At 46.0% G+C, this 21,016-nt stretch overlaps 1 protein-coding gene across 3 annotated transcripts in view; it reads left to right on the top strand.

The window, feature by feature from the left end:
* Positions 1-20,328, top strand: part of sbno2b (strawberry notch homolog 2b) — a 61,270-nt gene extending 40,942 nt beyond the window's left edge. For 2 of the 3 annotated variants that reach the window (XM_068592901.1, XM_068592902.1), the window contains exons 6-32: positions 938-1,024; positions 1,746-1,851; positions 1,981-2,141; positions 2,287-2,420; positions 3,218-3,308; positions 3,439-3,582; positions 3,688-3,805; positions 3,905-4,010; positions 4,210-4,363; positions 4,486-4,662; positions 5,024-5,121; positions 6,164-6,246; positions 6,536-6,718; positions 7,060-7,181; positions 7,340-7,471; positions 7,604-7,739; positions 8,280-8,392; positions 9,860-9,931; positions 10,046-10,154; positions 10,246-10,317; positions 11,126-11,269; positions 11,488-11,582; positions 13,153-13,245; positions 13,348-13,479; positions 14,117-14,193; positions 14,643-14,833; positions 15,603-20,328. In XM_068592901.1, coding sequence (XP_068449002.1) covers positions 938-1,024; positions 1,746-1,851; positions 1,981-2,141; positions 2,287-2,420; positions 3,218-3,308; positions 3,439-3,582; positions 3,688-3,805; positions 3,905-4,010; positions 4,210-4,363; positions 4,486-4,662; positions 5,024-5,121; positions 6,164-6,246; positions 6,536-6,718; positions 7,060-7,181; positions 7,340-7,471; positions 7,604-7,739; positions 8,280-8,392; positions 9,860-9,931; positions 10,046-10,154; positions 10,246-10,317; positions 11,126-11,269; positions 11,488-11,582; positions 13,153-13,245; positions 13,348-13,479; positions 14,117-14,193; positions 14,643-14,833; positions 15,603-16,852 — 4,380 coding nt within the window. In that variant the 3' untranslated portion in view covers positions 16,853-20,328. The remainder of the gene's footprint in view (positions 1-937; positions 1,025-1,745; positions 1,852-1,980; positions 2,142-2,286; positions 2,421-3,217; positions 3,309-3,438; positions 3,583-3,687; positions 3,806-3,904; positions 4,011-4,209; positions 4,364-4,485; positions 4,663-5,023; positions 5,122-6,163; positions 6,247-6,535; positions 6,719-7,059; positions 7,182-7,339; positions 7,472-7,603; positions 7,740-8,279; positions 8,393-9,859; positions 9,932-10,045; positions 10,155-10,245; positions 10,318-11,125; positions 11,270-11,487; positions 11,583-13,152; positions 13,246-13,347; positions 13,480-14,116; positions 14,194-14,642; positions 14,834-15,602) is intronic. The other variant, XM_068592903.1, reaches the window with a different exon arrangement.
* Positions 20,329-21,016: the final 688 nt, after the last annotated feature.

The raw sequence follows: 21,016 nt of genomic DNA, 5'->3' as shown, positions 1-21,016 counted from the left end.
ACTCCCTGACGTTGCGTCGGTCAGGTTCACACAACAACTCCAAAATGTCAGTCCGTCCTCATATTCTTATCGCATAAGTGAAGCCAAGCCAAGCGTCCTTTTGAGCTTCCACTCTTGTGGGGAATCTGCACCAACAGATGGTATCACTGGACACCTGACAAAGTTACAGAAATCAGCCTGTGGAGTGCGTTTTTTTATATACTTGTGAATCGATTTCAGTCGCTTCTTATCCTCACAATGTAAACACTCAAATAGAAGAATGTCAGGCCGGACCCCCTCGGGGGGCTTGATCACATCGGCTCCACATGACTGACCACTTTTACGGTTGTCGAAAACCTTTTTGTTGCACATTTCTCACACAAAAGTTGATTTTAGGACACAAAAAAGTGTCTGTAAATACAACTCACCTTTTGATTTTAATGGACAGAGAGACTCTTTGAGCTGAAGTACATCGTGGTCCCCCCAAGTCTGTGATCTAAAAGAAGAGCGAGTGTGGGTCCTCCGTCGTCTCGTTGCCGTTGAGTCCTCTTTGAATTAGACGGGTCGAAGGATATCTTTTTGATACGAATCAGAGAACATTCATTTTCTTCTGCCGTCTGAAAGCCTTTTATGTTTTCCTTTTCATTCTGCCCTCATTTCATCCATTATGTTCCCCAGATACACACGGCTTTATCTGCCTTTTGTTGTCGTTGTCGTTTGCTTTTCACCGCCAGACAACAAATTGCATTTTGTTGAGTGCCGAGCCATCAGACATCCATGTCCGTGCCCACGCGCCCTCATGCACATTCATATTTACATACATAAATATATATATATGCGTATACTCTCACACATACAGTGATTACTCGTGTTGTTTTTGTCTTCCTCTTTTCTTATACATTTGGCACTGTTTTCATTTTGTGTTTTTGTATTTCTTCATTTCATGTTTTGTTGACAGCTGAATGGCACCAGCAGGTTTCATGGCTTGGCCAGTTTGGATGATATAACTGCTATTATCAGCACCCCACCTTTAGGAGGATTCCAGGTAGCCACACGCACCTCTCCAATCTGACGTTAAAAAAACCGAAACCCGGCTGTCTCACTCGACAGCGGTGCTCATTAATGCACACATTTTCAGTTTACTCTGTCTGTGTCTGCACTGTGTGTTTGCAACACGGGACGACGCTTATACATTGTTTTACGCAGCAGCGTGACATGTCACTAATCTGAAACTGGGAGTGCAGCGCATGAAGGTAGCAGCCTGGGTTTTGGTGAAATTACAACGCTCACGCTTCTTTTTTTTTAAGCTCGTCTGTACAATAACCACAAATGATGAAAGCGTTGCTGCATATTGCACGTCAATTTTACTCAGAGAATGGATTATTCCACACACTGCATTGCTTTTTTTGTTGTTGAGTAGTCTCTGTAAAAAGCAAAGAGACCGTGTATCACCAACCTGTCTGTCAAAAACCTTTCGCATTTCCAGTTTCTCAGATAACATTGTGACGTTGTCTGAATATGTAAAGCACTCTATTTTTGCCTACAGTTGCAAACGTGCTTCACAGCTGTCATTCATTCTGCTGCTGCTGGTTTTCACGCACCTTTTCAAATGCAAACTTTTCAAACTTTTTTTTTTTTTTACTAACCCGCATACCTGCGTCTGACTTTCAGCTACAGTCTCTTTCCTAACTCACCCTCACCCCGACTAAAACCGCCATCGTTAATTAATGGATTCATTCTGAATTAAGTCTCTTTGGTGTTCCCAGACTCAGAGAACCCAGACACCCCCAGAGGAGGAAGAGGATGCCGAGGAAGAGGAGACAGAGGAACTGGGACATGTAGACACATATGCTGAGTACAGACCTTCCAAATGTAGGCCACTAGACTGAATGTCAACATCCAGCTTTTCCTCTTTAACACAACACCCATGCAGTTTGCTATCATGTAAAACGCGCCTTTTTTTAAACTGCGCTTCTGTTTTTTTTCTTCTTCTTCTTACAGCCACTATAGGAATTTCTCATCCTGACATAGTGGTGGAGACCAACACACTATCCAGTGTCCCTCCTCCTGACATCACTTACACCCTGTCTATCCCTGAGCCAACTGTTAAGTGTGGCCTGCTGTCTGCTCTGCAGCTAGAGGCCATCATCTACGCCTGCCAGGTACACACACACACACACACACACACACACACACACACTACTCCAAAGCACTTATTCTTTTTTGTAACTATAAATTATTAATGTTATTTTTTACGACTATACAGGCATCTTTGTTCATGTGTTTGCTCTTTTGTGCGCCCCGCAGCAACACGAGGTCATCCTCCAGAACAACCAGAGGGCCGGCTTCCTGATCGGAGACGGGGCGGGGGTCGGGAAGGGACGCACGGTGGCAGGAATCATACTGGAGAACTACCTGAAGGGAAGGAAGAAATCACTATGGTGAGAGAGATTTACAACTCTGAGAGGGGGGATCTGAGGGGCGCTGAAACCTAAAATAACAACTCAGAGCTGCAGCGAAACAGTTGGAAGCTTTGAAGCTTCGCTTATAATGTTGACATTCGGATTCGGATTTAAATCAACATTTCAATGCGGTGTATCTTTTTTTTTTTAAATATTTGTATTCATGATGTTGAAACTCTGTATTTTCTCTACTCATCTGCCGTGTTTCACTGAGTGTGAGCCTCTCCACAAACACACATGGAACACAGACAAGTGAAAATAAAGTCGTCAGTAGCGGTTACAAACTAAAAGTATTCTACTCGTGTGAGCCAAACGTTTCCGACAACTCCAGATCGTTGTAAAGTCCAGACATTTCAAAAAGATACACGTAGTTATTTCCAACATTTCACAACATGTTGTTATCTGATGAAATAGTCTGCTTCAGTCTATGTTTTCTGGCGTTAAATCTTTTCAAAACCGACATTTTCCCTCATGTCAAAAAAAAACATTGGCCGCACTGACGAGTTAATATTCATCAAGAAAGTGGATCTCATAAGAAAAGCACTCACTAATTTAATAAATTATGATGACAGACATGTCAAAACCTCAATCAAAGATTTATATGGAGAAGAAGACACTGGGTGCAGCCTCATAGCGGCAATTCTTTGGGTTTCAGTAACTGATTTCTACGTGTGCTTTGCGTCCATTTTTTACGCCGGGAGGTTTGTCCAGGCTAGTCTGTGCAGGAGCCGACTGAGTTACCGAGACTAACCCCCGTATTCTGCTCCTGCCCTCAGGTTCAGCATATCCAATGACCTGAAATTTGATGCAGAGAGAGATCTCAAAGACATAGATGCACTGAAAATCCCCGTGCATGCCTTAAACAAGGTGAGTCCCAGGTGGAATTGGCGTTTTACGAGCAGAGGGAATAAGAAAATAAAAAACGAGCCGTGTTTCGGCGACAGCGTGCTGTAAATCTCACAAATACGCTTTTGAACGCTTTGGCTTGTTGTTGTAGATTAAGTATGGAGACACCGCTACCTCAGAAGGAGTCCTGTTCGCAACCTACTCCGCGCTGATTGGAGAGAGCCAGGCAGGAGGGCAGCACCGGACGAGACTCAAACAGATCCTGGACTGGTGCAAGCCAGACTTTGATGGCGTTGTATCCTTTCATTTCGACGAGCCCCCTCACATTCAACAGTTTTTTTCGAACACAAATTGTCGTCCGTGTCTGCGTTGTTTGCCCTTGACCTTCCCCCCTTGATAGATTATTTTTGACGAATGCCACAAAGCCAAGAATGCCACTTCTACGAAGATGGGCAAGGCCGTGCTCGACCTGCAAAACAAGCTGCCGCGGGCCAGAGTGGTGTACGCCAGTGCCACGGGTAGGCCGACGCACAAACAAACACACACACACTCGATACGCGTGATGCATTTTAAGAGAGGGTTTTAGAAAATGTAATATTCGTTTTTTTTTATCTCAGGTGCCTCTGAGCCAAAGAACATGATCTACATGAGCCGCCTGGGAATCTGGGGTGAGGGCACGCCCTTCAGGGTCTTTGAAGACTTCCTGCACGCCATCGAGAAGAGGTTCGTAGGGCGACGCCGTTGCCGAGTTTACCTCCCAAAAGCGTTGTGTATTTTTTTCCCCGGGAGCCTTCCAATCACACGGCTGCATATCTTCGAAATGTTCCATGTGCTCGCTGAGAAAAATAGCGTGCAATCGGTTTGCAGGTTACGGCCGTCCTCGATGTGTAAGTTGAATAATTTATCCGCTGTTTGTAAACAGAGGTGTCGGTGCCATGGAGATCGTCGCCATGGACATGAAAGTGAGCGGCATGTACATCGCCCGGCAGCTGAGCTTCTCGGGGGTGTCGTTCCGCGTCGAGGAGATCGGGCTGGACAGCGACTTCAAACTGGTCTACAACAAAGCTGCCAAACTGGTGAGCGTCGCGCCGCCGTCTGTTCCGTTTGCGTCTCTGCTCATGGCATCGTGTGAGGACATTGAAAGAAAACACACTGTCGCGCACACAAGTGACTTAACACATCTGGATTGTGTGTCCAGTGGGCGGAGGCGTTGCAGGTGTTCATGCGTGCGGCCGATGAGCTGGGCCTGGTCAGCAGGAAGTCCCTGTGGGGGCAGTTCTGGTCGTCTCACCAGCGCTTCTTCAAATACCTCTGCATCGCCGCCAAGGTCCGCTGCCTGGTGGAGCTGGCCCAAAAAGATCTGCTGGCCGGAAAGGTCAGTCAGCGCAACACACTCTTGAACCCTGAGTCATATTATAGCATGTGTAATCTAGAGGACAATAAATGACCCGGAAGAAGATCCAAGTGGAGACAACTGCAAGGACAGAGATGTTTTTTCCCTTCGTGCAATGTACAACTGTTTTGAAGCATATTGTTTTGCTAATATTTAGCTTTTCCTGCAGTTTTTGGATGCTATTTCTTAGCAATACTCGCATTAGGATGTTATTTTGCGCGTGTTAAGTCGATGCATTTTAGTTGTTTCCACAAGGATGATATAATATGTGCCATCGTGAGTCCAGGTGAAGCAGTAGGCTTGTTAGGGTTGTTGATGTTCACTTGTTTCACCTCCACCACAGTGCATCGTTATCGGGCTGCAGTCGACCGGAGAGTCCCGGACCAGAGAAGTCCTGGATGAGAACGACGGACAGCTCGACAGATTTGTCTCTGCAGCAGAGTGAGCGAAAATGAATATATTTTCTCTGTTTAGCGTGTTTCTAAATTGGTTAATAGGTTTATTTCAGGGTCCGTCAACCTTTTTTATGATACAAAGTGCCATTTTAATACGAGTGTTAATCAGTGTGCTCAATCAACATTAAGCTTAACAGTAAGTTTAATCACGGGCACCTCAATTTAAACGTTCTTCCATATAGCAACATTTACAAGAAGACATTTCTCCCATTACTCAGGGCATTATGATTATATATGAGAGCACTTTACGAGGAAGGCGGCCATCCGCATCTAAGCTGAAATCATTAACCCTCTTCCCCCCATTCTTGTTCATCAGCAATAAACCTAAAATATTCGGCGCAGAGGGCAACGATTACTGGCCAAAGAGAAGCACAGTCGGGCAGGTGGTGGAGGGGGGGGATATCAATCAAACTACCGTAAATAACAGGCCAGGCAGCTGCAGACGGCTGTGAAAGAGATCTGGCGAGGGCACTTCTCTCTCTTGCACACCTATTGCTCGTGTGCTGGGTTTTTTTTGTGCCTTCGGTTGCTTGCCCCTGGTTCATTTAAAAGAATATTCACAGAAATGACTAAATGTTTTCACTGGGTTACAGCACTGTCTGAAATCCTACCTTTAACCGTGCCTTGAACGCTTGCCGTCTATTTGCAGGCTGTGAGGTTTTTTCCTCCCATTTCATTTTGTTGCTTCATCAACGAGGAGAACGTGCTCTCAACGCGTACATTCTTTGCAATAATAAGTATTCAGGTCATGATGTGACGGCCCTCGCCGGTTGTGCTCAATTTAACCAAACAATCTCTGGCGTTATTAGCTGCTAGAAAGCAAGAAAAACAGGAAAGGGAGGATGCAGGTACTAAGTGCTCTGACCTTGCTCGACTGCAAACGTCACACAGCAGACAGGCCTGCATGGTTGAGGATATTAGACACACACACATGTTCGACTGTGTAAATGTCTCAACTGCCGTGTGTTGTCCTAATTGCTTTACTGGCAGAATAAAAGTGTCCCCCTCTCTCTTCCTCTTTCCTTCAGGGGAGTATTCCAGTCTCTCGTAACGAAGCATTTCCCTTCAGAGAAACAGAGGAGAGAGAAAGCGCCGGGAATTAAGAGAAAACGTAAGTGAAAACCAGTCGGCATGTGCACTCTAAATAGTACTGAAAGAGTTCCCAAAGTTGTTTTTTGACTCGTATTGTGTGCAGCCAGTGCTGACATGCCTTTTCCCTCACAGTCTTTAATCAACCGAGTGTTGCTCATATGTTAGCGGGTATCTCGTTGTTTGCACTACTTTTTATCTGCGTCTGTATTTCGTGGCCTTGTCATTGAACGACGTCACAAAAAGTGCTGGCTTAAAGCTGCGCTTCTCGCTTCCTAATCTCTAACAATCGTGTCGCGGCGTCCGATCAGGGAAGCCTCGAGGTCGCCAGCCCAAGGTACCGAAGCACACCGTGGACAGCGGCGGCGTGATCAACATCAGCGACGACAGCAGCAGCGACTCGGATGGCATGGACACGGACTCCAACTCCTCACCGGACTCCCTGCTCGACAACGATGACGTCATCTTTGTCAACCACACTAGCTGCCAGGCGGGTAGGGCGATGTTTTATTTTCTTTGGTTTGTTTGTCATCGGGGAGATACCTTAGCCTCAGTGGGCGTGTGCGGCCTAGATGCGCGTCTAGACACTGAAACTACCTTTCGTGCCCTGTTGTTTTTGTGACCCTTGTAGGGAAATTAATATCTCGCCTCCCTCAGAGCAGAGACGATCTCTTTTGCACTATTTCAGAGTTCTTTCTCGTAAATTTACGACTTAATAGAATATAAACCTTGTCCCCCGGCTCTGAAATGTATTTATTTTTTAACTAACGGTGGCCCCCAATACGTCGCCGTGCTCTTAACAAGGTTAATGTCCCCTCTGCTTCCCCGTTCACAGCCAGGATAGAGGAGATGAAGCAGAGCCTCCTCAACAAGATAGCCATACTGGGAAAAGAACTACCTCTCAACACCTTGGACGAGCTCATCGATAAGTTTGGAGGACCAGATAAAGTCTCAGAGGTACCGAGCTCAGCCAGCCATACGCATCTCAAAAGCTTAAATAGTGCCGGATGGATTCACACAATGTTCTCCGCCTGAATCAAAGTCACATAAATACACATTCATGTTATTTTATGAGCAAAAAATGCGACAACGTGAGAATCGTATTTCTCCCGCAGATGACTGGTCGTAAGGGTCGCGTGGTGCGGCGCCCCGACGGCAGCGTCCGTTACGAGTCCCGGGCCGAGCAGGGTCTCACCATCGACCACATAAACATCAAGGAGAAGGATCGCTTCATGGGCGCCGAGAAGGTCAGAGTCGCCAATCAAATCGATGCGTGACTCGGCGGGGGAAAACGATCCATATCTTAATGAAATGTTACGTCTTTGTTGAAACGGTCAATGAGATCCCCGCCGATAACCCGAACCCTCTCTTCTCCCCAGTTCGTGGCCATCATCTCGGAGGCGGCCAGCTCTGGGATTTCCCTGCAGGCGGACAAGCGAGTGAAAAACCAGAGGCGCAGGGTCCACATGACCTTGGAGCTGCCTTGGAGCGCAGACCGGGCCATTCAGCAATTCGGTGAGTCAGGATATCTGATCTCACGACAGCGATGGAGTGGTAGCGGTTGTGGTGGTGTTTTTGCGCGTGTGCAAAAAAAAAGAGTAAATTATTCCCTGCTGGGAGACTTTTATACGTCTGCCTGCACTACAAGGACTGTCGAGGCTTAAGTGCATCCAGAACATTCGTTTACAGTAACGAAGAGGAGACTTGCTGTCTCGCTCGCATATGAGGTGTCTCAAGATGAAGGAAAATGCTCTTTTATCGGACATAATAAAAGAATAATGCACGAGGGCGGCAGGAGCTCAGTCGAAAGGTGCTAGTGTGCCTCAAGGGAGCTGTTAAGGTGCCTTCAGGACCCCTGAATATATTCTGTATATAATACGAGGATTAAAGGTTAAATGCAGAGGCTACAGTTCGCCGTGCGCTGCTCTGTGCACATCGTGAGTAAATTACATCTCATAACTGTGACTTGTGCCACCTTGTCTTTTAGATGTGAGAGATCTGAGTGTTTTCCATGTGTGTGGTCGCCACAAGATGGATAAATTGTCTCTTTCCCAGGTCGCACCCATCGGTCCAATCAGGTGACGGCCCCGGAGTACATCTTCCTCATCTCGGAGCTGGCTGGGGAGAGACGTTTTGCCTCCATTGTGGCTAAAAGACTAGAGAGCCTGGTAAATATTATATTCTGTGTGTATGTTTGTGTGTGTGTTGCATTGCCCTTTTTATTTTGTCCCTCAATCGCTTCCTTTTAACTGAGATGAATCTGTCTCATGGGGGGAAATAGTCCTTTTCCTCTTGTTGTCCTTGTGTGAGAAGAATCCTCTGACTGTAAACAAAGAGGACTTGTGTTTATTGATTGTTGTTCTCTGGTTTGCCAGCGACTCTGCCCACTTTTTAGACCATCTTGCCCTCTTCACCCGGCCCTCACCCTCTGCCCTTCCTGTTTGTTTCCTTTGGTATTCCCGAGCCCGAGAGGCGGAGTCTCTTTTATTCTCGGTTACATCAACGTTTTTCTCCTCAAACCCCAAAGAGATGGCTGGTCTTTCCCCGTCTCCGGCACAATGACGGAAAAACTGAACGAGCAGAAAAGGCAGGAACGGGGCCGGTGTTGATCATTCATAACGCCACGTTTATTTTCCGCAATTACCCATTCGTTTCAGCAGAAGCGGTCATGTGTTTCCATCGTGACACAGCATGACAGTTCTTTTGGGAAAACGCTAGGGAAGGCGCTTTTGGGATCGTGGTTCCAGGAAATCATTCAAGCGTTTGCCAGCCGCGTTCGGTAAATCTGCATCAGGAATAGGTCCCATCATGTCTGACTGAAACCGATACACACACACACACACACACACACACACACACACACACACACAGTGTTGCTGAATAGCTTTGCAACCGTCTGACTCCAAATCAGCTGTGATGTCATATTTGGCAAAGACCTTCCTTTTTGTTTTGGTATCTCAAGGCATTCTTCTGTGTGGGCGGAGCCAGAAGCTGGCGACAAGTCTCTAAATTTCCCTTGAACTTCCTCACAGTTCATTTGAACTTGTATGGAAGACAGTAAAACACGGGCTGGAATATTACATAAACCCGGCATTGCAATTTCTAAAGTGACCACAGACCATTCAAATCTCAAAAAAACACCGGATCACTTCTGTTTCCTTCAGAGCCGAGCGCCTGCTAGCGCCTGCTAGCGCCTGCTAGCGCCTGCTAGCGCCCGTACTGTTACTTCAAGTGGAGTATTTTCACAATCTAATACAAGTACTTAATCAAGTAGAGAAGCTAAATACTTCATCCACCACCTCATTTGATTTTCAAGTAATAATTAAAAGTGGATGACAAACATTCATATGAAGTGGTGATATATGTATTTCGCCCCAGTCATAAAAAGGTTGATGTTCTTGCAAACAGTGTGAAATACTCAATATTCACTTTAAATACTTTAAAAAGAGCAGGATTTAGGAATGAGAGGGAGTTGTACTAATCCCCCTTGCGTGTCGAGGCCGAGCGGTGAAGTCAGGTATCGATGATCGTTAGCGAGCGGCGGAGTCGACCCACGTCACTTTGTCCTCCGGCGGCTCTGAACCCTTTAATGCCGCTAATGCGAATAATAACGCTGTCGCTAATCCACTTTGCAGGGAGCGTTGACCCACGGAGACCGAAGAGCCACCGAGTCCAGAGACCTGAGCAAGTACAACTTTGAGAACAAGGTAGGCAAAGCTCTTTTATCCGCGCATGTGCAGGATTCTCGCTGTTGCTGAATGAGCCTTTCCGAGAGAATTCATCTCTAACAATGACACGTACCACCTTTTTCTTTCTTGCAGTACGGTACCAAGGCTCTCGATAAGATCACCAAAGCAATCCTCGGCCACATAGAGAACAAGGTGCCCCCTCCCAAAGGCTACCCTGCGGGCGAAGCCATGTTCTTCAGAGGTCTGTTTCTGACTGTCAACGCAGAACATCTTCAACCCAAGTTCACATGCGATTGAGCCGTAGAAACAACAACGTCTCCTCTTTTTTTCAGACATGAAAATTGGAATGATGGACGTGGGCATCTTCTGCAGGGAGTCGCGCTTTGGGATCAATACTGAGAAAGGTAGAGTACCCAAGAGGCATGCGGGCTTATTGTACTTTTAAAGAGTTAGTTCGGCTGTTTTTGAGGTGAGGTTTTGTGATCTGTACCCAGTGTATTCACCCGCAGTAGAGGAGCGAAGCAACGCACTGCTGTGGCACATTTTAGAGGCATTAAAAACATCAATATTAGTTTAAGCGTACGCTACATTTGGATAATTTTCACCTCTTTTAACTTGCTGTCAGACCGCCATTTACAACCGGGAACTGAAGCTGTTATCTTTGCTCTCTTCAAAGCCACAAGACTCAAAATAACGCTCACTAAGGAACCGATCACCGGCAACTTCTGTGATTTTATTTCCTCAAATGTGTGAAGTTGATGAAATCCAGGTCACATCGCGGCAGCTGTAGACGAACAACGTCTGTCTTCTGTTAGATTACTGTTTTTGTCAATGGAGTCTCGCAGCTTTGTAGAGAGCATTGATGGATACTAAATGGGTTCAGTTCCCCGTCAGAGAGGGGAGTCATACGGCAAGGCAAAGTGATGGAAATATTCTAAATATAGCGCACACCTAAATGGATCTAGATACATTCATTTGCTCCCGCACTTTTACACTTGTGTGTTTCTCCAAATGTGAGGGGTGCCGGCCACCATCTGCTGTCGGTAGTAATACACCGACTGTGTATAAGTACCTCGTGCAAACAAACTATCCATTTCGAGGTGAAAAATATCAAACCCAGTCTACTTCAAAATGTCGGCTGTGTCCTTTTGTCCACGCGTCGTCTCAAAACGAGTAACCGTTCTGCGTCGCCGTCGTCTTTCTTCTCCCCAGACTGCAGCATCACCAAGTTCTTGAACCGCATCCTGGGCCTGGAGGTCCACAAGCAGAACTATCTGTTCCAGTACTTCACGGACAACTTTGACTACCTGATCGAGAAGGATAAGAAGGAGGGCAAATATGACATGGGGATCCTAGGTATGGAGGTTTTGCGGGGGTTTTTAGAGACATTTAATCTGTGAAATACAAACGCAGAAGGCGTTCATGTTTCAAATAATTGTCTGTCAACATACCGTAGATGAGATTGCAATTGGCCCTTAGGGGATTGCTTCTTTTTTTCTTTTTTTAAACGAAGTAATTAAGTCGTAAAGAGTAATTATTCTTGTCTCTCTCTCTCTTCTTCGCGTCTCTGACAGATCTTGCCCCGGGTAACGATGAGATCTACGAGGAGAAGCAGGAAACCTTCATGACGGTTGGAAATCCTCAGGACGGACAGGTTGTTCTCTATAAGGTAAGGCAGGCATCACCTCCATTTCAGCAAAAATATCCTCACCGTATATCTGGAGTCACGTTGCAACGTCCAGCTCTAGCAAAAAAAAAAAGACGCGTGTGTTGCAAAAACCAAGGAGAGATCGGCACCGCCATGAGGAGGGCAACTCGCAGCCTGGTGAGCCGAGTCGCACGTACGGGCCCAGGCTGATCTCCAGGCATCACACGCCACCGACCAGAAGGCGTTCTATGAATATCCATGAATCCCCTCAAAAAAAAAGAAAATGCAAATCTCGCTCGCTCAGTTAAATCCAGCCTGGCTCGGAAGCTCCCAGTAGACCAAAGCAATAAAACAAAGTTCACATTTAACGGCGGCTAAGCAATCTCCACAGATTAACCAGCAAATACCAAGGACTATGAATTTTCCGCGAGGTTTTGCGCGCCGCTTAGTTTTCCGCCATACAAAGAGACCCGCCGGGTCAACTGTGAGATTTGTTGCACGTGACCTGCAGCCATCAGAGGTAACTCAAGTAGCTACTTCTGCGCTTCACATGGTGATTGATGTCCTTTTGCCAGCCGGAGTATAAGACTGTTATCACACAGGCTTAGTTAGCCCCGGGGCCGAGAGGGTGGGGCCCCACGCAGACACACCGGTGGCAGGTGGGAACAGGATAATTACCCGATATCTTCTGCTTCTTAGCTGTCGGCTGCGTTTGACATTTTTCGAGCCGGCAGAATGCGGCACACGGCTCGGACCAGTTCGGCGGGTAAAGAGGGGAGGGGGAGGGGTTGTGTGAGCGTCGTGTGCTGCAGGTATGTGGTTTTAACTAAAGAGCCCGTTTACCACGACTGAAACTTTTTGAAGGAACTCCAGCCGCAGGGATCAGGCTGTGAATTAAACTCCGGGGACATTTTACCGCCCGAAAAAAAGTCCCTTTCTGAAAGTATAGGAACCTTCGGAGGGAGCGGGGATGTTGTGGTCGCTAATTGGTCAAACACACAGCGCCGCTGCTTTAACTCCTCTACTGCTTCATTCTTAAAAACAAGGAAATGCCAGGATCATTTTTAGGACACAGTGAAGAGAGCGTTCCTCTTTTGTTTTTCGATATTTTAAAAGTAAAGATACTCTGCTGTCGGCTTCCCCGCTCATTTTAAAGAAAGACAGAGACGGATCGCACAAGCTGAGAGGGCATCAGTTAAAGAGAGAGAGAGGGGGAAGAAAACCACTCGACAGATGATTTACTGTGGAGACACAGGCGTGTAGCTTTTTTTTTCTGCATTTCATTCTTTCCATCCAACGAGTGAAAGTCGTCGCAGGGAGACAAAACCAACAACGGGTTGTGTTTGTTTTCAGGGTTTTTTTGGCGAGACAGGCGGGCACACTGACCTGCAGAGTGCGTTCACCCCTGTGACCACCGCGCAGCCCTCGCCCCATGTCACGCCGCTTTAGTTCCTCTAAAAGTAGTCTTTTAATACTTTTGGGTCTCACCCTCGGAGGGTGGCAGTGCGCCGAGCCGCTTGGTTCCCACCTCTTTCGCAGCACACGCTTTAGTCTCTGATCTTTAGCCTCTGATCCTTTTTGCCCCCTATAGATCAGCGTGGACCGAGGCATGCCATGGGAGGAGGCCTACAACCGGTCGCTCAAGCTCAGCAGCCCCGATGAGGGTTTCTACCTGTCCCTGAAGGTGAGTCCCCGCTACATTCAGACGCACGACCATGTATACGATCTATTATTACGTGTCCACTGGAAAGACGGAGACGTTATGCCTCTCTTTTTCTCTCCACAGCTGCGAGGAAACCACCCGTGCGTGCTGCTGGCGGAGCAAGGACGAGGCAAGAACCTCATCGTCTACAAGCCCAACATCGGCAAGCAGACGCACCCGGAGAGCCTGGACAACCTGCAGCTGCGCTACCGAAAGGTAACCGACTCCATCCGCCCGTCGAGGGGTCGGCGAGGCTCAGAGTCGTACCTGCAACATGCGTCTAGATGCCGGGGTTTATGTTATCATGAACTGGAACTAAATTAAAAAACACTGTTCATTGAGGAAAAACTAAATCAAAGTGGTAGTGTCAGGTTAAAAAAATAATCAAAAATGTTACTAAATAATCAATCATGACAGAAAAACAGGATTATCTGGAAAACTCTCGCGAGATCAAACCACATAAATCAAATACATGGCTTCAGGCTGCAGTTGCTTCATCATGAATCTCTTTTGTTTGAGTTAAATAACAAGGTTTCAATATTTGAGGAGATCAGACTGTTTCATAAATTGCTATCTGGAGTATTTATGCGGAGTCTGATGCCCCCTTGTGGTCGTGGAGGAGTACTGCACCAATGTGAAGATTACAGACTCAATGAACTCATTGACAAAACATTTTACTGAAGCTGCACCTGTGTCACTTCCCTATGTGAAGGACAGAGTCATGAAAACAATGAGGCCACTGAACACATTTCCTTTTTTATTAGTCTTTTTATTGAGATACAGGTATAAAACAAGTCGTCGCATCAAACTGTGAAGTCCTTTTTGCTGATTTTATTTTGTTTTCTCTCTCCAGGTGACTCCAGAGGAAGCCCGGGACAGCTGGGAGAACCAGTTCAACTTCTCCTTCAAGAAGTGCAGCCATGCCAACTGGTAAGCAGGCGTCCACCTTGTCCCTCTGGATTAATGGCCTCAAAGCGTCCAATCAGGCTGCTGCTCGTTAGCAGCAGTCAGCCGGGGGAGGGAGGGAGGAAGGGATGAAGGGAGGGAGGGGTGGATTAAAGGTCAGGTGCCGTTCCTGGAGGATTTGCGGATCACCTGAGAACTCCTAAGTCGTGAAGAAATAACCAGCAAGTCCGACACGTGACCTCGTCGTCCGGTTGGCGAGTAACTGCCATTCATTTCATTTGATTTAGTGTCGCCCAAAATCACAATAAGTACACGTACGACCTCACATCGTATGAGGAAAAACTCCCACTAACAAAACATCCAGAAGCCATATCGATGTCCTGTGTACAGGATGAACACCGTGACAGAGTTGCGGCACATTCATCTGGTCTTTCTGAGAGTGAAACTTTTTTTTCCTGTCTCTTTTTCCCTAGGAATGGGAAGTGTAAGAAAATCGAGGAAGGCCAGGAGTGTCTGCAGGGCATGCGCCTGCGTCAGTACCACATGCTGTGCGGCGCCCTGCTGCGCGTGTGGAAGCGCGTCTCCGACGTGGTGTCCGAGCTCACCAGCTCCAGCATCCTGCAGATCGTCCGCCTTAAAACCAAACACCACAACAAGCAAGTCGGTCAGTACGAGTCCGTCGCACTCACGCCGTGCGCACACATCGCACACATCGCACACATCGCTGACTGGCGGTTTCAAAAGAACACTGGCAGGAATATTCGGTACAAAAAATAGCTTTAAAATGTGAATTTGAACCACCGGACGTCAGTTGTTTTGATGATGAGATGCTTTTAAAGAGCTGACGCTTCTTTTTTATGACAAATTGTGGAAATGAAAATGTTGCTGACTTGTGTTATGAACTCCTGTGAGAGCCACAGTGACACCCAGACGCACAACATGTTGCAATGCAGCTCGACAACTGGGAAAACCCAACAACCCTATTTCTCTGTGCACTTCACACATACTGTAAATGTGTGTGTATATATATATATACTTGCATCCTGTGTTTATGTATTTTTAGAGTCGTAAAAAAGTGGAGCCGCTATCTCCGTTGTGCACATTCAGGCCTAAACCTTTGGGTTTAGATCATCACATGTTTGGAAAATGGAGTAAATTGTCGTCTATTCTGCACTATTTTACACTGATGACATAACAAAGTTCTATAGCAATAATTATCTGTATGCATTTGTTCATGTTTTACAAAAGGATAGCTATCATATCACATAGAGAAGAGAAGTTGTGTTAAAAGCAAGTTCAGGGAAGGAAAAGTTGCATCAGAACTTCTCTATTGAGGTGTTTAGTTAACAATTAACTTTCTAAATAAAGCTCTTTTTTGAGTATTTACCCCCCGGATAACCGCGACATCGCCGTGCTCCTCTTCCCCGTTCCAGGCATCAAGATCCCGGAGAACTGCGTGGCCCGCGTGCGCGAGGAGCTGCTGCAAATGGACGACGAGGTGAAGCGCCGGCGGAAGGAGAGGGAGCAGCAGGCGGCGGACCGGCGGCTGGCCGAGGATCGCGCGCGCAAGATGGAGCAGGAGAACAAACACCTGCTGGCCAACCTGTTCAACCAGAAGCCGATGCTCAACCAGTCGCTGGCGCAGTCGCTCGCCCAGAGTCAGATCATCAAACACAAACTGAACCCGAACTCGCTGCAAAGGACGCAATCTGGGAGCGTCTCCCAGCTGCAGAGGCTGCAGGCCCAGAACCAGTCCGCTCAGCGGCAGAACTTACCCCTGCTGTCCTTGCAGAGAAACCCCAGTCAAACGCAGCAAAGGACCCACAACAGCTGGGCCAACAACTCCAGCGCCGCCGCCAACGCCGCCGCCAACCGGGGCTCCGTCCCCAACACGGTCAGCATCCGCTCCAACTTCTCCCAGTTCTACCCCCAGTCCTTCGCGTCGCCGTTCCCGCCGCTGAAGAGCCCGTCGCTCCCGCTCCCGCTCCACCCGGCCGCGCCGTCCCCCGGCGCCTCGTCTTCCAAGAGTCCCCTGGACGAGATCTTGGACCTGACGGTGGGCTCGCCGTCCCCGTCGCCCGACAGCACCGAGGCGGGGCTGAGCCTGGACGCGCTGGCGAATCACTCCGCCGCGTTCGGGGACGACTTCAACCTGGAGTCTCTGATCGCCCAGACCGCCGCGCCCGGCGCCGGCGGGCACGCCGCCGTGATGCAGCAGCCGCTCTTGTTGCAGCAGCAGCAGCAGCAGCAGCAGCACCAGAACCACAACCTGCTGGCCAACAACCACCAAGACTTGTTGGATTTATTCGACCTGCCCCTCTCCCCACCGATGCTCACGCAGAAAGCCAGCCCGTCGTCCTCTACCTCCTCCTGCTCTTCCTCCGCGTCCTCCACCACGAACAACCTGATCCCGCACGCCCCTTCCTCCTCCTCGTCCTCCTCCGCCGCCGCCGGCCTCCTGCCCGCCTCCTCCTCCTCGTCCCTCTTCTCGAGCCCGTCCTCGTCCTCCTCTCTGTTCTCCAACTCTTCCCCCCGCTTCTCCTCCAACTATCTCCTCCCCCAGCCGGACTCGCTACCGTTGCCCAACGGCCACTCCGGCACCCTGGACGTCCGCGAGGCCCTGAACAGCATGCTGCAGGGACCGGACCGCTCGTCCGTCATTAAGTACCGGCAACAAGACTGAGAGCCCGAGCGGCGGCAGCTCGTCTAGGACTTTTGTTTTTGTTTTTTTCTCCTCTTTTTAGGTAATTGTTTTGTTTCTTTTGAAAGCAGATTTTGTCTTGTTTGCTGCTGTCTTATGATCGCAACCTCGGACCTACTCCCTCCCCTTCCTCAGGGCCTATAGTCACGTCACTGCCTGTCCTGCGCTCGGCTCACCCTCCTCTTTTACCCACCTGTAGCGTTCACCTGCTCGAGGCTTGTTTTTTTATGGCGACAGCGGGCTCCATCATTATCAGATTCCTGCACCAGAGTGCGTCCTCCACATCGAAAGGCAGCTGTAAAACAAAAACAAAAAGACAAAAAAAAAAACGCGATAACTGTATTTTATTGAACATACGAGCTGTCAAAACAAAACAAAAAAGCTCATTTATCGAAGGTGTGTGGAAATCTTTTAACAAACCTCCCGCTGCTGATTTCACGAGGTATGATTGGTGGAAGTTGCTGGAAGCTCTAAAAAGGCCTTTCACCAGGTTGTTTGTTTTTAAGAAAAAATAAAACACACATCTTTTTAGACTTTTGCTTTTTACTGTTACTTCTGCTTCATGGCCGTTCGTCTCGACTCCAGCGGGGCCGTATGCAAGGGGCTCGGGTCCGAGTGAAACAAAAAGATAGCATCCAACTGGAAGATGAGGAGGGGGAAAGAAGAGAAACCGCCCCTCCGCAATTCAGAGGAAATCTTTTAGCTGATAAGCCATGAAATGCCTCAGTTTTCGTCGTCGTCTTTCGTTCTTCTTCATGCTCCCTCTTGTTTCTCTCCCTGCTTGTATGAACACTAGTGTGAGGAAAAAAGGGAGAGGAAGAGCAGTCTGCTGTTGCAAACAGTGCCTTTTTTTGGAGAAATCTATAAATGCAGTCTTTAAGAATCCATGTAGCCTAATGTATAGATTTGTACTCTTGAGCGTTGTTCTTTTTTTTTTTTGCATTTTAATTTAAACACGGTATATTTTGTATTTAAACGTTTAGCCCCTCCCCCCTCTTCGGTCGTTGTTTGTGTTACACTATGCTGGTGGCGGGTTTCAGGAAGAAGCCTCCATGCGGCCCGTCTGTGCTCGTGTGATTGTCTGTGTAGCAGCGGATTTGTCCTTTTTTTTCTTTCTGTGTCTTTCTGTCCTCTGTTGGTGCGACAATATGCTACATGGTCAGTACGGCGCGGATTAGTGAGCAGCATGGATGAAAAAAAATGTCCAAAAATGTTTTGTTTCCCTTCTTTTCAAAGCTGACGATAACATTTAGCGATGCGACTCCTGGTTTGATCGGATATTGAATTTCTCAGGAAGGTCTCGAGTGCTTTTGTTGTTGTTGTTGTTGTTGTTTTTTGTGTCATGACCAACAAAAAGTCTTTTTAAATACGGTGGATGACAAAGAATTTTAAAGGTTTTTATTGTCTTGAGGGCTGAAAGAAAAAACTAAATAAAAATAATTCTCATGAAATATTTTTTCCCCCATTTTCCGGCGTCGAGACTTTAAAAAAAGAAAACACAAAAAAAAAAGTGTGTGCAGATTCGTGATGTTCACACTGTGTATGATAATACATATTTAACAAACACACACACACACAAACACACACAAAACCTGTGAGAGCCGGCCATCTTTGTGTGAAAACATGCACTGTATGTTGTTGGTCCGTGACATGGAAATGCCGCGATACGTTCAAGTGATCAAAAAGCAATAAAAAAAAACATGTTCTACATTTGTTGTGAGACAGAAAATGCCGAAGTACTGTTTACCCTCAACAGGCAAAGCTTTGTGGGTCCGTCGCATGATTATGACGTCATAGTCCTTTCTTCTTCTTTTTTTTTTTAGTTGAACAGATTCTTAAAAATGCATAAAAACCTTTCTTTCTTCCTCTCTTTTTCTTTTTTGTACAGTACGTTTTCACGGGACGGGCGCGATGCGCTCTTGATGTTTTAGTCATCGTTATTATAAAAGTCATTGTTATTTATATTTAAGGGATATTTAGATTTTAGATTACGTTATCCTGCTTATTTAGAATAGTCAACGGAAATGTTTGGTCAGGGAAGTTTCTAGTTTGCAAGATTTTACTATAAAACAAATTCTATTATAATCTGCCACCAAATAAGATTGCACTGTTCTGTACTGCTGTACAGTGTCTGGATCCTTTCTTTTTGTTTAATATATATACATAAATATATATATTTCTGCTCATTTCAGTTTCGCTTCCGTCGAGCAGAACTGTTTCTCCAACTCGTAGACCTTTTTTTTTTTTCCTTCGTCGTCGGGACTCCTAGTTCAGAGAGATACCAAAGTATTCCACCTACACACCCACACACACACACACACACACACACACACACACACACACACCCCACGAAAACGTTATCGATATCAGACCTTTTGTCAATCTCAGGAAGAAGAACCCTACAAGAGGCGCTCAGCAGAAATATATAATAGGTTCCCCCTCGTGACCGTGGTGAAACTAACCAGTGCTCCTCTGTTCTTAACTCTGTGCTGTGACTCTTGCTGTATTTATGTTCTAGACTCAATGTGACGGGTTTGTTGTGTGTCCTTGTGAACATGTCAGTGATTTCTAAATGTTTATGCCTTCTTAGGGCAAAGATCAACGGCTGGTTCCTTTTCTTTTACTTTGAGGAACATACATTTTCTTCTGTTTTCAGTATTCGTCTGTGTTGGACATTTTAATTCTTTTTTTTTCTTCTTTTTTTTTTCCTGGAGTCTGTCGGCACGCTGATGTGTGCGATTGATCTTATCCAAAGCCTTCACCTTCAGTGTCGCAGGCGTTCAGACTCAATGGAGGATCTCACATCCTTTTTTTATTTTTTGCAGCTTCTTTATTGTATAGCATGTTTGTTTTTTTCCTACCCTCAATAATGTCGCTTTTTTTTAATTTAATTTTTTTTAATATTCCTCATCGGGCACATTCCGAGACATCAGTCTTGCAAAAAAAAAGATTTGCCTTTTGTGTTGTAGTCGCACAAATAAAGCTTTATGCATTTGAGGGATACGGCCGCATTTTTTTTTTTTTTTTTTTTAGGACGAAAAAGCTTTTTTGTTGTAAGATTCGTAGTATTTAGCGTAGTTTATCGTTTCATTATCATTTTTGCACTAAGAATGGCATAATCAAGTTACTGTTCTCTTGTGGGTTATGATTGAGCATTGCCAGCTTGTTGTTTTCTCTGATCTTTGATGGATAGCTCTGTGTATACTGTAACCATCTTTCCTCGTTTCTTCACCATATTACATACATGTTTATCACCCTCGAAAAAAAAATAATTTATTGCTAACAAAAAAAATGAAACAAAAAACATGCTACTGATTGTATGTATTTTTAAACAAAGCCTATTTTTTCTGTAAAAAAAAAAAGAAAAAAAAAGAAACTGTGTTCAGCACTTTTATTCTGGGTTGTGCTTTTGTTTTCTATATATTTATAATTTAGATCCAAATGTATATATTGTAAAATTTGTGCCTTTCGACTAATTCTTTAAAAAGGTTTTCTACTCATTAAAGGAAGGACTATATGAAATTGCAATCTTAACTTTGTAAACAAATAAAAACTTGAAGATTGCTGAAACTGAGTCTTTTGTTCATCGGCCCAGTTTAAGAGAAAAAGGGCTTTGTTCTCTCTCCTGGAGGGTGTGTGTGCGCGTGTGTGCGCGTGTGTGCGCGTGTGTATGTGTGTATGTGTGTGTGTGTGTGTGTGTGTGTGTGTGTGTGTGTGTGTGTGTAACATCACTTCTCATTTATATACACAAGTTACATAAAGAAAATATAGAGATGAATTCAAACTGGCACCACAAACTATTACGGGCACAACTTATAAATATTAATATATTTCCCCTTTTGAACTCAAACCCTCTGACTTGTAGAGGACTAGAAGTGTGAAGCAGCACTAAGTGTAGTACTAGTACCTCAAAGTTACCCAAGTAAATGTATAGTTACTCTCTCAAACACAGACAAAAATGAAGTCAAAGAAGTCTGTTGTACTTTTTTTCAAAATGCGTTTAGAGAGTTAGAATTTATATTGAATATTCTTGTGCTTTTGAAGAATCAATATTTATATAAGAGTATTTGTTTTGTATTCCTGTAAAAAAAAAATAATAATAACAGGATGATCAACATTATTTAAGAGAAAAAGTGGGCAATTTAA

The sequence above is a fragment of the Clinocottus analis genome, unplaced genomic scaffold (assembly GCF_023055335.1).
Source record: "Clinocottus analis isolate CAN_PGR_092001 unplaced genomic scaffold, fCliAna1.0.p SCAF_28, whole genome shotgun sequence".
Lineage (NCBI taxonomy): Eukaryota > Metazoa > Chordata > Actinopteri > Perciformes > Cottidae > Clinocottus > Clinocottus analis.
Note: the sequence above shows the minus strand (reverse complement) of the source record. Positions and strands in the feature narration are given on the sequence as shown.